Source organism: Priapulus caudatus, unplaced genomic scaffold (genome assembly GCF_000485595.1).
Source record: "Priapulus caudatus unplaced genomic scaffold, Priapulus_caudatus-5.0.1 Scaffold577, whole genome shotgun sequence".
NCBI classification, from domain to species: domain Eukaryota; kingdom Metazoa; phylum Priapulida; class Priapulimorpha; order Priapulimorphida; family Priapulidae; genus Priapulus; species Priapulus caudatus.
The window spans coordinates 104973-117244 of record NW_014577638.1 but is presented as its reverse complement, the minus strand read 5'-3'; the positions used below and the strand labels follow the sequence as shown (position 1 = coordinate 117244).

Sequence of the window (12272 nt, the reverse complement as noted above, 5' to 3'; positions counted from 1 at the left end):
ACACACACACACACACACACACATGCACGCACCCAGGCACGCATGCACGTACGCACACACACACACGCGCGCGCACGCAGGCACGCATGCACGTACACACACACGCACGCACGCGCGCGCACGCAGGCACGCATGCACGCACACACACACACACGCACGCACGCGTACACACCTCTAGCGGAACTCCAATCCTCTGATTTTCGTCGGCGAGCCATTCTCTTATAATCGACGAAATTCGACGAATCCTCATCCTCCTCCTCCTCATCATCATCCTCATCCCTTCCCTCCTCCACCGCTTCCTCCTCCTCCTCCTCCTCCTTCTCGTTGTCGTATTCCTCTATCGCGTTGTGCAGCTTCTCGGCATTGTAAGCAAGCTGCAGCATCCTGATCTCATCCGGTAGATTCTCCTCTTTCTCCTCCTCCCCCGGCAGACGCCCTCCTCTCGCCTCCTGCAGCAGAGAGAGGGCGCGAGAGAGCGCCTTGTCCGATATCTGATCCAGAGTGTCGAGAATGTTGTTCGTGTATGCCGACGAAGTATCGTAATCATCATCGGCGTCATCGTCATCGTCGTCGTCGATGACATCATCCTCGGTGCGTGGTTCGTCGTTGAGCGCTCCAGCCATGCGACCTTCATATCTGTCCAGCATCCACTGCGTTAGTTCGTCGGCAGATGGCGCCTCTGCTTCCTCTTCCTCTTCCTCCTCCTCCTCCGCTTCCCCGCGCTCATCCTCCGCGTCATTCCCGTACATCCGGGCGCTCTGCAGCAGCGTCATCATGCTGTCGTCAACGTCATCGTCGTCGTCTGCCTCGTCGCGTTTCCTCGCAATGAACCGCTTCCTCTTACGTTCAACATCGTCATCATCATCGTCATCGTCGTCGTCGTCCTCGAATATTCTGCGCAGTTGTTCGGCGCCGATTTCGTTCGCTTCCGTCTCCCGCTCGGTGGCGCTGTTCCTCAGTAACTCGCGCAGCAGCGACGTCTTGACTGCGTCACGCATGACGTCATCGTCGTCACGATTCTCCGCGTACCTCTTCTTCGCGATCCATTTCTTCCTCAGCGCCCTCTTGCGAACTGCTCTCTCGTAGAGGTCGCTGCCGTCGTCCTCGGCGTCGGCTGCGGCGGCGGCAGCGACGTACTCGCGAAAGCTGTCACCGATGCTCTTTCGTTTCACGTCGATGACGTCGAGGGCGCGTCGCAAGCCGTTGTCTTCTATCTCGGAATCCGGATCGAACCGGTCCGGGAACGCGGACAGTAATCCGACGCCTGCGTCGTCGCGTCGCTTCCTGAACGTGTAAGCGTACGAGCTGACGTGTGAGACGACGACAGCGGCACAGATGAGCAGACGTAGAGAGCACGACGCACGCCCCATGATCATAGGCTGAACTCCGTCACAGAGCCAACTATAGCACCATATACTGCAACACACACACACAGAGAGAGAGATATATAATAGATGTGCGCTGTTGTGGTTTTACACAGGGCCAACTAGCACTATATACTGTAACGAGAGAGAGAGAGAGAGATGAGAGGAGAGAGAGAAGAGAGAGAGAGAGAGAGGAGAGAGAGAGATAGACGAGAGAATAGAGAAGAGGGAGAAAGACACAGGGAAGAGAGAGGGCCGAGAGCGGATGGAGGAGGAGGAGAGGAGGATGGAAGAAGAGAGAGAGAGAGAGAGAGACGAAAGGAGAGAGAGAGAGGTAGAGAGAGAAAGAAAGGACGATGGAAGAGAATAGATATAGAGAGAGGGTACTCTCCGGCCCCAGTGAGCAAGATGATAAAACGATCATGGTTATAGAAGAGTAGGAACTTGAAATATGTGGTCGTATATGAGAGATTTGTGAGACTCAACGGCGGGAGCGAAAAAAGATTTGTGGCGGTGCATAGTTGGTGATAGGGGCGTGCGGGGGGGGAGAAAGATAGCGATGCTGCGGTATGGCATAGGGGTAAGGGACCGTGAAAATGACATACGATATACGGGGGCATGGCTGGTGACAGGGCACGCGCATAGCGAGCTAAAGACGTACTAGTGCTCGCCGGTGACAGAGGCACGAGGAGATAAAGATTGTCGCATAGTTGGTGAACAGGGCGTGATTAGCGGAGTAAATTATCAGTTTTGACCCCATTTGCAAAACACGTGCACCAATCGAGTGAAGCTGCATGCGGATTCACGCATGCATGGCACGTATCTGGCGTCATCCTTAGCAAGGGCGGGGGGGGGGGGGGGCGGGGGGGGCGGGGGGTGGAGGCGGGGGGGGGGGGGGGGGGGCGTCTCACCACGCCAATATACAACGCTTACGTTTTACACTGAAAGCGGCACTGCTAATATATAGTTATGTAGGTAGTGTATGTAATATATAATATATATATTATATCGAAGCGTCGCATACATAGAGATCTAATGGACTCTATTATGGGCACTCTTGATATATATATAAGTATATAGTAATATCAGAAGTAATAAATAGGAGGAACTACTCCCTAATATTCCCTATTATCTACTTACTGATATATTATATAATATAGGGGTGGAGGAGGCAGAGAAAGCTGAGAGAGAGAGAGAGGAGAGAGAGAAGAGAAGAAGAGAGAGAGAAGAGAGAGATGAAAACGACAGAGAACGAGAGAGCAGAGACTCAGAGAGAGAGGGAGAACGCATGGAGAGAGAGAGGCGAAAGAGAGAGAGAGAGGAGAGAGAAAGAGAGAGCGAGAGACAAAGTGAGAGAGAGCGGAGAGCGGAAAACCCTGTGGGAGCAGAGAGAGAGAGAATATTAAACGCGAGAGTGAGAGAGAGATGAATGCGCGGAGCAGAGAGAGGGACTGGAAAAGATAGATATACGGAGATAGTACTCCGGCCCAGGTGTTCGCACACCGGGTCTTGTCGCGCGGCATGCGCTGGCCACCTCGCGCTCCCCTACAGCAACATCCCCGCATTTGACGACAGTCAATGTTGCCATCGCCGCTGTACTGTCGCAGTCATCATGCGATCCACAGACCAGCCTGCCGATACTAGCGTAGCCGGACAAGCGTCAGCAGGAAGCCGGCAGACTGACAGACAGACAGACAGGAACAGAACAGACAGCACTAGACTGACAGACAGAACGTAGCGACAGTATCGACAGAGGACCAGACGGACGTGACAGCACATACAGACTGACGGACAGTACAGACAGACAGTCAGATAGACAGACAGACAGACAGACAAGGCTGCGGGTAGTAAGCGGGGATTGCCGCTTAAATGACGGCTCATTACGGCACGCACCTGTGCCCGTGTGTTTACGTCACGGTCTTCCACCCCCTCCCCCGGTACGCGTGGGGCGCGACGGGCGCGGCGGGACGGGGGGGCGAGCGACAGGAAGACGAAATCCGATGCGAGTAGTGCGGGTTGTGCTACTCAAGTTTACTGTAAGAGGTGACGTCATGTCACACACCAGATGTGCTGCCATTTTTTAATTGAGTTGTTTCGGGGAGGGAGTTTATAGACCGGAAGAGCCGCCATATTTGATTGGAATATTACGGTGAGGGAGTTTATTGACCGGAAGAGCTGCATATTTGATTGGAAATTGTTTCGGGGAGTGTTTATAGACCGGATTTGCGTATATATTGGATTTACGTCATCGTGAGAGAATTATTGCAAAAGACGTATTTGTGGTTCAGGTAGAGAGAGAGAGAGAGAGTAAATGCTTGTTAAAGTACCGATATCCGGTGCGTGCGATACGTAATTTAGCGCAAACCACCTGGCTAGCATGGAAGTAGAGAGGGGAGACGGAGAGACGAGAAGGCTGGGGAGCAGTGTGCAGAGAGGAAAGAAAACAACCAGGGAGGGCGAGAGGAGGTGGAGGGGAAGTAGGAAGTCAGAAGGATGCGGAGGCGGGGAGGGGGGAGGGGAGAGGAAAGAAGCAGCGAGAAGGGAAAGGGAGAGTCGGAGAAGGTAGGGAGGGGAGCGTAGCGAGGGTAAAGAGGGAAGTAGTACGAGAGGAGCGGGGGACCGCTCGGCAGGCGAACGGGGAAGGGAGATGAGAGAAGCGGGAGAAGGAGCAGCATAGAAGGAAACGACGAGGAGAGAGAGAGGAGGAGGAGGAGAAGAGGGCGGAGAGGGAGGGCAGTTGAGGGGGCGGAGAGAGGGAAGGGGAGAGAAGAGGACGGAAGGGAGACGTAGAGGAGGGGCGAGAGCGCCACAGCGGGAGGAGGGGCGAGCAGGGGAAGAAAGCGGGAAGCGAGAGGGGAGAGAGGAACGAAGAACGAGACGAGGGCGAGGGCGAGGAGCAACGACGGCAGAGAGCAGAAGAGAGAGGGAAGGAACGGTATGAAGAAGGAAGAGGGGGTAGACAAGAGAAGAACGTAGGGAGAGGAAAGGGAGGAGAAGGAGGACGAGATAGGGAGACAGACGAGCAGGCGAGAGGGGAGGAGGAGGAGGAAGGGGAGAGAAAGCGAAGAGCGGAGGGAAGGGACAGACTAAGGGGGAGTACGAGGGAGAGAGGGAAAGAGCAGAGAAGAGAAGGGAGGAAGGAGAGAGGGGAAGGGGGGACGGGGAGACGATGATAGTAAGAGGACGAGAGAGGTAGCGGCGAAAGGAGGAGGGGACGGAGAGACTACGCGGATAGGGAAGGGGGAGGGAGGGAAGGGAGGAGCAGGAGAGGAAGGGAGGTAGGGAGCGGAAGAAAGAAAGGGAGGAGGGAGAGTACGAAGGGGGGGGGAAGGGAAGAAGGAATGAAGGAGAGGAGAGCACAGGGGAGGACGGGGAGGGAAGAGAGAGGGCGAGAGGTAGAGAGAGTGGAACAGCCGCGGCGGAGGGACGGCGAGGGAGGAGAGGGAGAGAGGGGCAGCCGTGGTGAAGGAGAAAGACGAGAGAGGGGGGAGGAGGGAGAGAGGAGAGGACAATGAGGGAGAAAGAAGAGGCGTGGCGGTTGGAGAGGAGTGAGCGCAGAGGGAGGAAGCTAGAGAGGTGAGGTAGGCCGAAGCGGGGGACCGAGCAGAGACGGGGAGGAAGGCTAGAGAGGAGGCGCACGGCGGGGGTAGGAAGCGGGGAGGAAGGGAGGAGGACGAGGAGAGGACCAGAAGGCGGAGGAGAGGATGTATAAGAGCGGGAAGGATGGGACGCGGATAGAGAGGTGGAGGGAGAAGAGGAAAGTGGCGAGAGGAGTACGAGAGATAGAGGGGAGGACAGCGAGCCGAGGCCTGAAAGCGAGAGAGTGGGAGGGAGTAGGGTAGAGAAGACGGGGATACAGGGGGCGGGGAGAGAGAGGTTGAGTGCGCGCCCGCAGCAGGACGGGGGGAAAAGGGAGAGAAGGGGGAACGCGGGCACACAAGGGAAAGAACTACAGGCGCAGAGGGCAGGGGGCGGGCGCAGGGAGGAGGCGGGACGGGAGATGGGGCAAAGGAAGAAGAGAGGCGAAGAAGGGCTACGAGAGAACAGGGAGGAGGAGGAGAGAGGTTGGGAGCGGACTAGAGCCGACCGGCGCCCCGAGCAAGGGAGAGAGCCACGCCGTGGCCCCGGAGTGGAGGAGGGGCGACAAGGAGCGCCGCCAGGAGGAGGAGGGGAGGACCAGCAACAGAGGGAAGAGGAGGGAAGAGGCAGATGGTGCGGGGCTATGAAAACGCGCCCCGCGGTTAGAAGGACGAGCGACAGGGGAAAAAAACGGGCCTACGGCTGCAAGGGGGGGCGGGAGCGGGCGACAGCGGAAGGGGGGGGAGGGAGGGAGGGAGCTGGAGGGGAGAGAGGCGAGTGACAGAGGATAGGAAGAAGGAGAAGCTCAGGAGGAAGAGAGGAGGAAGGCAGAGGGGAAGCGAGCAGCGGGGAGAGGAGCCGGAGAGAGGCGGAGAAAGGGGACATTCACCGTGCCCGTAGGAATATGTGAGAACGAGGGTAAAAAAAGAGAAGGCGCATGAATTTGAAGCCTCTAGCGCCACCAAAAGCGAATGGGCTTCAGCATGTTATGTAAGACAAGCATGCCTGAGAGCAAGGCGAAAGGGTCTCTATATGTATAGCTGTACTACTACTCGACTCCTCCGTCAGCATACCGGAATAGAACCACGGTGATGGGAGGATCTCCTACCCAGAAAGCGCACTGGACACGAAGAAAGAGTCTAAAAGTAGGGAGTGGATACGATTGAGACTGCTAGGTAGTGCGAATAGTATAAGGAACTAGAGTTGTAATATCACAGACTCAAGTGTAAGATGAGTAGTTGTCATGCGACATGATCACATATTACGTTTGTCTCTCTGCGATGCGCTAGGAGATACAATGGACGTGGTATTCAGCTACAGGTACTGATGACAATAAATGTATCGACATACTGATAGCGAGTGATAGCTAGTCCCGCACCCACATCTCCCGCTTGAGGTCAGCGGCTACGCAACGAACGAGTGATGCAAGATTTATTTACGCCAAAACGTACGGTACGCCCTTACCACCTAATACTCCCTAATAACGAAGCGGACGTACAGCCATGCGGCCCGGCGGGGGGGGAGGGCACCCTGCCCGCCTTAGATCTTAGAGCAAACTTAAAAACTAAACTTGTCGTACGTCAGAATGAAGGCAGGTACAACGTACTCAAAGTGCCTCAAATAACCATCTCTGCCGATCTACATTATTAAGATTTTCCTGTGAGAAAGAACCCTGACCCCACCTGTTTCTCACCCCTGCCTAGAAATCCTGGAGTGCGCTCACTGCCCCCCCGCCCCTAGATTGCTCAGCCTACGGCTCTGCAATATATTAGTGTCTCCCAAGCAATTTTCCCAAGGACCGATCCCGCCCCCCCACAACACACCACAGGCAGACGATCCACTTCCATGGCATCCTGACACTGAAATGTTGGTATTCCTTAATTCATACCAATGATTGTTTTCACGTGAAGCTGTAATACAGTCATCACGCCATATTCATTCGTGCCGCTTCAGAGAAATTCCGTTCCGAACAAGCGAGATTGTCCTTCCCCTGAATAAGACGTTATATATTGACATGCGTACGCGTCCCGTCGTGAAAAATTGATACGAGCGCATTTGCTTCTTGTGTTGTCAACCGATCGATGTAAGTGGCAATAAGTGACAAGCCGGGACAATGGACTTGGTATGTCGCCGCTAGTTTATAAATTGGTTCAGACAGCCGTACGTGTTTTACACGCCGTCATCCGCAACCGGGCCGGCAAGCGCGGCATAAATATACATATGCGTCCCTCTCGAGAGAATTGCGTTCCCCAAAAGCGATTGTGATTCTTCCTGCGATACAATACCAGAGTTCTATAGTTCAATTCGATCGCCGGTATCATCTCCGTCGCGTGAAAAATGAACCTGGTCATACCGACGAACGCAATTTAGACTTCCTTGTGTACTCAACGATCCTTGTCTCTGAGCGGACGCGATGATACGAAGCTAATTGAGGGACTTACACGCAGCAGCGCGGTGGAATATGCACAGGTGAGGCCGTGTGTTGTCACTATATCGGGCAGAGACGCGGGCTAATGTGAGCGTGTGAGAATGCCCTGCAAATCTCTGTATGTGGCTCTAACTATAGATAGCCCACGACCACAAGAGGACTGTCACCTCATGACCGCATTCAGCATACCATACATCACACCGCAGGCACGCCCACAGCAACGCACCACACACACACACTACATACATATTTATATGTACATCTACGCCGGGTATGAAAATACGGAACTTATTTGCTAAATGTCGATATAAGCCGCACGGATGCGTATATTCATCACAGGAATGAGGATGGAGTAGAAGAGTTGCATGAAGTCAGCAATAGACGATCGGTTTTGCCGACGCGCCCGCATGCGATGTAAGGAACTGTTGCTAATAACGATGATGTAGTGTCACTTTGTAAACTTTGTTGTGTTATACCAGTTTTCGAGTGACGTAGTGTCGTTCTTGTTATGTAAGTGTGCCTAGCCTATAAAGATAAGTGGTTTTTCTGTGTGATGTTAGTGTATCTCCTGTGATGTAGTATTGCTCTCTGTGAAGTAGTGTTTCTTACGTGTGATGTAAGTGTGGCTCCTGTGACTGTAAAGTGTTTTACTGTGATCGTAGTGTTGGCTCCTGTGATTGTAAGTGATTTGACGTGTGATGTAAGTGGTTAATTCTGCTGTGTAACGTGTATCGCTCTGGAAACGTTGCAAGAAAGTATTCTTCCCTGATCATCTTGTTAAATCTGCGACGGATCAAGAGTTCGAAAACATAACCAGCCAGCCTTTCAATCAAAGTCCGCGTATCAACCGTCACGGCGTCTGTTGTTAGACACCGAATCAGTGGGCGGAGGTAGGTAGTGCTTATTAAATCGCACGCCCGTCGTGGTGGTGAGAGTGAGGCGGCGCGGCATACTTCATGGCTTCACCGCTGGGCCGCTTACTGGTCGACACCCTAACGACGGGGTTGGAATCGGCGATTGTGTGTGGGGGCCGGGCGAATGGAGCGGCGAAGTGTAAGACATGAACGTGACGCGTATATATATGAAATATAAATAAAAATGAAATAAAATAAATCATATATAGTATGATATATATATTGCGCGGCGCGTGCGATGCTGTAGTAGGACGTGCGGGTGTGCGTGTGAGTGTGTGTGGTGTGTGTGTGTGTGTGTGTGTGTGTGATGTGTGTGTGCTGTGTGCTGGTGTGTGTGTGTGTGATGTGGTGTGTGTGGATGTGTGTGTGTAGAATAGCCTTTGATATATGACGAGGTGTGTCGGGTTGGACGGGGTGGGAGGGGGAGGTCTATGAGAGGGTCGTGAATTATTCCCAATTTCATTAAAGTCCTGCAAATTAATTAATCAATTACATCGCAGAATAAAAACCCTGTGAGTATTTACACTTCTTTTGTAGTTGACTCTTCTACTCTCTTTTAGCCCTTCGCAAATAAAGACAGTAGCGTCCGATGGCGCCGCCACATGACGCTGAATACAAAGACACCCGTCCTCAAAATGACCGCGGAGAAACCAAAATGGCCGACGTGACAAACCCGCGCATGCGCAGTGAGCATCGAGCGGGGCATCTTGCGCGAACAACCTCTTCTTTAAACAGCCGTCGCCTTGCTGTGTGTGAGGTTCAAAATCCGTTAACACTTTACCAGAGTCAGATGGCGCCTTTAGCCTTTTTTTTCGGTCAGCGTCTTTTAGCGTTTGTATCGAAGAATTATAAATTAGCCTCTCCCTCCCCCTCTCTCTCGCTGTCTCTCTCTCTCCGTCTCTCTCTTTCTCTCTCTCTCCCTCTCTCGCCTCTCATCTCTCTCTCCTCACTCTATCTCTGCCTCTCTCTCATCATCTCTCTCTCTCTCTCTCTCATCTCTCTCTCTCATCTCTCCTCTCTCTCTCTCTCATCTCTCTCTCTCTCTCTCTCTCTCACGCTCTCTACTCTCTCTCTCTCTGTCTCTCTCTGTCTCTCTGTCTCTCTCATCGCTCTCTTGCATTAGTCCAGAGAGTCGAGCAGAGCGGACTATAGAGTAGGGCACGTCGCAGCTAGTTCAATCCTCTTAGTAAATCGATAGGCACGTACGATGGCTATTGTATGTAATGTACTAGCGCTATCACCATAGCCGGATAAATACACTTGGACATACAGGGCGATCGGCGGGCAATGCATTGCATTTCTCTGCAGTTGGAGCGCGGGAATGAGGCGTTTAGCAATTATTTTCGCAAGCTGAAAGCTTAGTAATTATTACAGAAAAAAAAGACGATGAAAACGCGCGAGTCGCAAACTGGACTTTATCGAGACGTGATTATTACTTATAATGGAAAACGCGTTTTCATCAGAGATATTGCGCATGGTGTGTTCCAAACTAATGTGGAGTTTTTCGTAGCATGCGACGTGACAGTGGTGGAGGTATATAACGGTTTACGCTATTCACGGGAAAGATTATATCAAGCCAAAGAGTTACGGAAATTCAAACTCGTGGATTTTGACATTATCGCTGTTTCGTTAGAGACGACCGCTTGCCGTGACGCTTTTCATGTATGATAAATGCTACGGTTATATATTAGCCCTTACATTTGAACACTTATTTTTTAGCCCTTCACTTCCTCAGCTACTCTGTAGGGACTGGCTGCGAGTGTATAAGATGCAGAAAGCTTCAATATGGCCACCGCGCGCCGTTGCACTATTCGCGTGCTCCATCTCTTCTCTCCCGTCTCTCATCCCTCTCTCTCCTCTCTCTCTCTCACCTCTCTCTCTCTCTCCCTCTCTCCACCACCCTCTCTCTCTCTTCTCTCTCTCTGCTCCTATCTCTCTCTCCTCTCTCCTCTCTCCCTCTCTCTCTCTCTCTCTCACTCTCTCTCTCTCATCTCTCTGCTCTCATCTCTCTCCTCTGCGCCCTCGTTTCTCGTCCTCCTTCGTCACATCTCCACTCTCTCTCATCGTCTCTCTTCTCTCCTCCTCGGTCCTCCTCCTTTCTCGCTCATCTCTCTCTCTCTCTTCTCTCCTCTCTCTCTCTCTCTCTCTCTCTCTCTCCTCTCACTCTCTCTCTCTCTCTCTCCTCCTCTCTCTCTCTGCTCGCTCTCTCTCTCTCTCTCTTCGCGCTCTCTCTCTCTTCCTCTCTCTCTCGCCTCCTCTCTTTCTCTCTCTTTCCTTCGCCCGTTTCTACTTCTCTTGCTTTATACCTCTCTCTCTCGCTCCCTCTTTCATTCCCTCCCCACCTCCCTCCCTTCTTCCTTTCCCCCTCTCCCGTTCACGCTCGTTCTATCTTTCCCCTCCTCCAACCTTTCTCTCACGCTCGCTGCCTGCTTGTTAACATTTGCGAAATGGTTTCTACTCAAAACTCGATACAATACTTTGATGACGTCATTAAACATATCTTGCGTGCAAGTTTCGGAGAAAATCTGGTTGTTAGTTTTAGTTAAATCCCCGCATGCACCGAGAAAAACCCCTGATAGTAACACTAACCATGGCATATACCTACGGTATCCGTCCTATTATGACATTCCCGTCTCAGACCAGCGACTACTGCAATCGCTCACAGAACACGAAAAATAAACGCGAACATGCTCGGACGGACATTTAAGCCAGTTCCATCGCTCTATTCGGTGATCGGTTGGTTTCCAATCATAAATAATGTCAGACGATTTGTGCAGACGGCTGGTGACGGACTGTCGACATGTGTAGGTGCTGAGAAAATGCGAGTTTCATGGCGACTGAAGCGAAGCGACGTATTCCAAACACTCGACAAAACGCTCTTTGGAGGCAATGTATTATTGATGGAAGTACAGTTATATACTTATTACAGTTATCTTATCTTTATATACTGCTAGTCGATGGACGCACCGACGGACAGACAGATGGACTACGGACTAACAGGTAGACAGACACAAGGACAGAGGGAAGCAGAGAGATAATAAACATTAGCTTTAACTTTTAATCGACTAACTTTGCGCGAGGTTTACTTATATTATAATAATGCAATCATTGTGGTGGGGTACGTAGCAACAGATATACAGACACCCCATTAGCTCTATAACCTGAGAATTACACCAAACTCATACACGTGTAAACTTACGCGAATAAGATCACACCAACGTCATACGCTAAAAAAAACTTTCAACGCTTTGTACTGCAATGAAATTATAATCGAGTAAAAAACAAGTTAGGTAGCAATTTATGCGCTACCGGAAGACGGGTCAGTTGTTGTCAGGGGCAACGCTTTTTCAGTCGATGTGAGTGAAACAAATGAGTTTCGATCGGTGCGAGCGTTTTAACTGATATGGGTGGGGGGAACTTCTTTTTGTATTGCAGAGGGAAATTGTAGACGGAGAGAACGGGGAGTATATGGAGTAGAAATTAAGGTGGTAAATGGAAAATGGCCGCGCCTTCACGCTGCACCACACGAAGTAGTTTAGAATATTCGTTTTACGCACGTCGTTGCTGTAATTGAATGAAAAAATTAAAACGAAATTTAGGTTGGCGTAAAACCATTTCGTAATATGATTGTTGTTGTCAGCGAATCATCTCAGAGTGAAAGAACAGTAAAGACGGTAGTACGTGATATGATTTTACCTCTAGCAGCTCTAATAGAAACACACCGTTTATAGTTAACCTTCACAGGATGTCTAGCAATGATTTCACACGTGCGGCAGAACAGAAAAATTATAGAAAGTCTCTGTAAAGTACCAATGGCATATATATCAAGAGTCCATAATAGAGAGTCTTTATATATAATGAGATAATGAGTCTCTATATCAGGAGGATATATCAGGAGTGATATATCAGGTATATATATATATATATAACATACATATACAATACATACATATATATATCCATGCGTGGTGTCCATCCCCTCTTTCT

The 12272-nt window shown here is 51.1% G+C and overlaps 1 protein-coding gene across 1 annotated transcript in view; it reads right to left on the bottom strand.

Moving 5' to 3' along the window:
* LOC106811807 (protein IWS1 homolog) overlaps window positions 1-12272 on the bottom strand; it is a 46626-nt gene that overhangs the window by 14934 nt on the left and 19420 nt on the right. The window contains exon 2 of the mRNA XM_014815527.1: window positions 173-1416. Coding sequence (XP_014671013.1) covers window positions 173-1376 — 1204 coding nt within the window. The 5' untranslated portion in view covers window positions 1377-1416. The remainder of the gene's footprint in view (window positions 1-172; window positions 1417-12272) is intronic.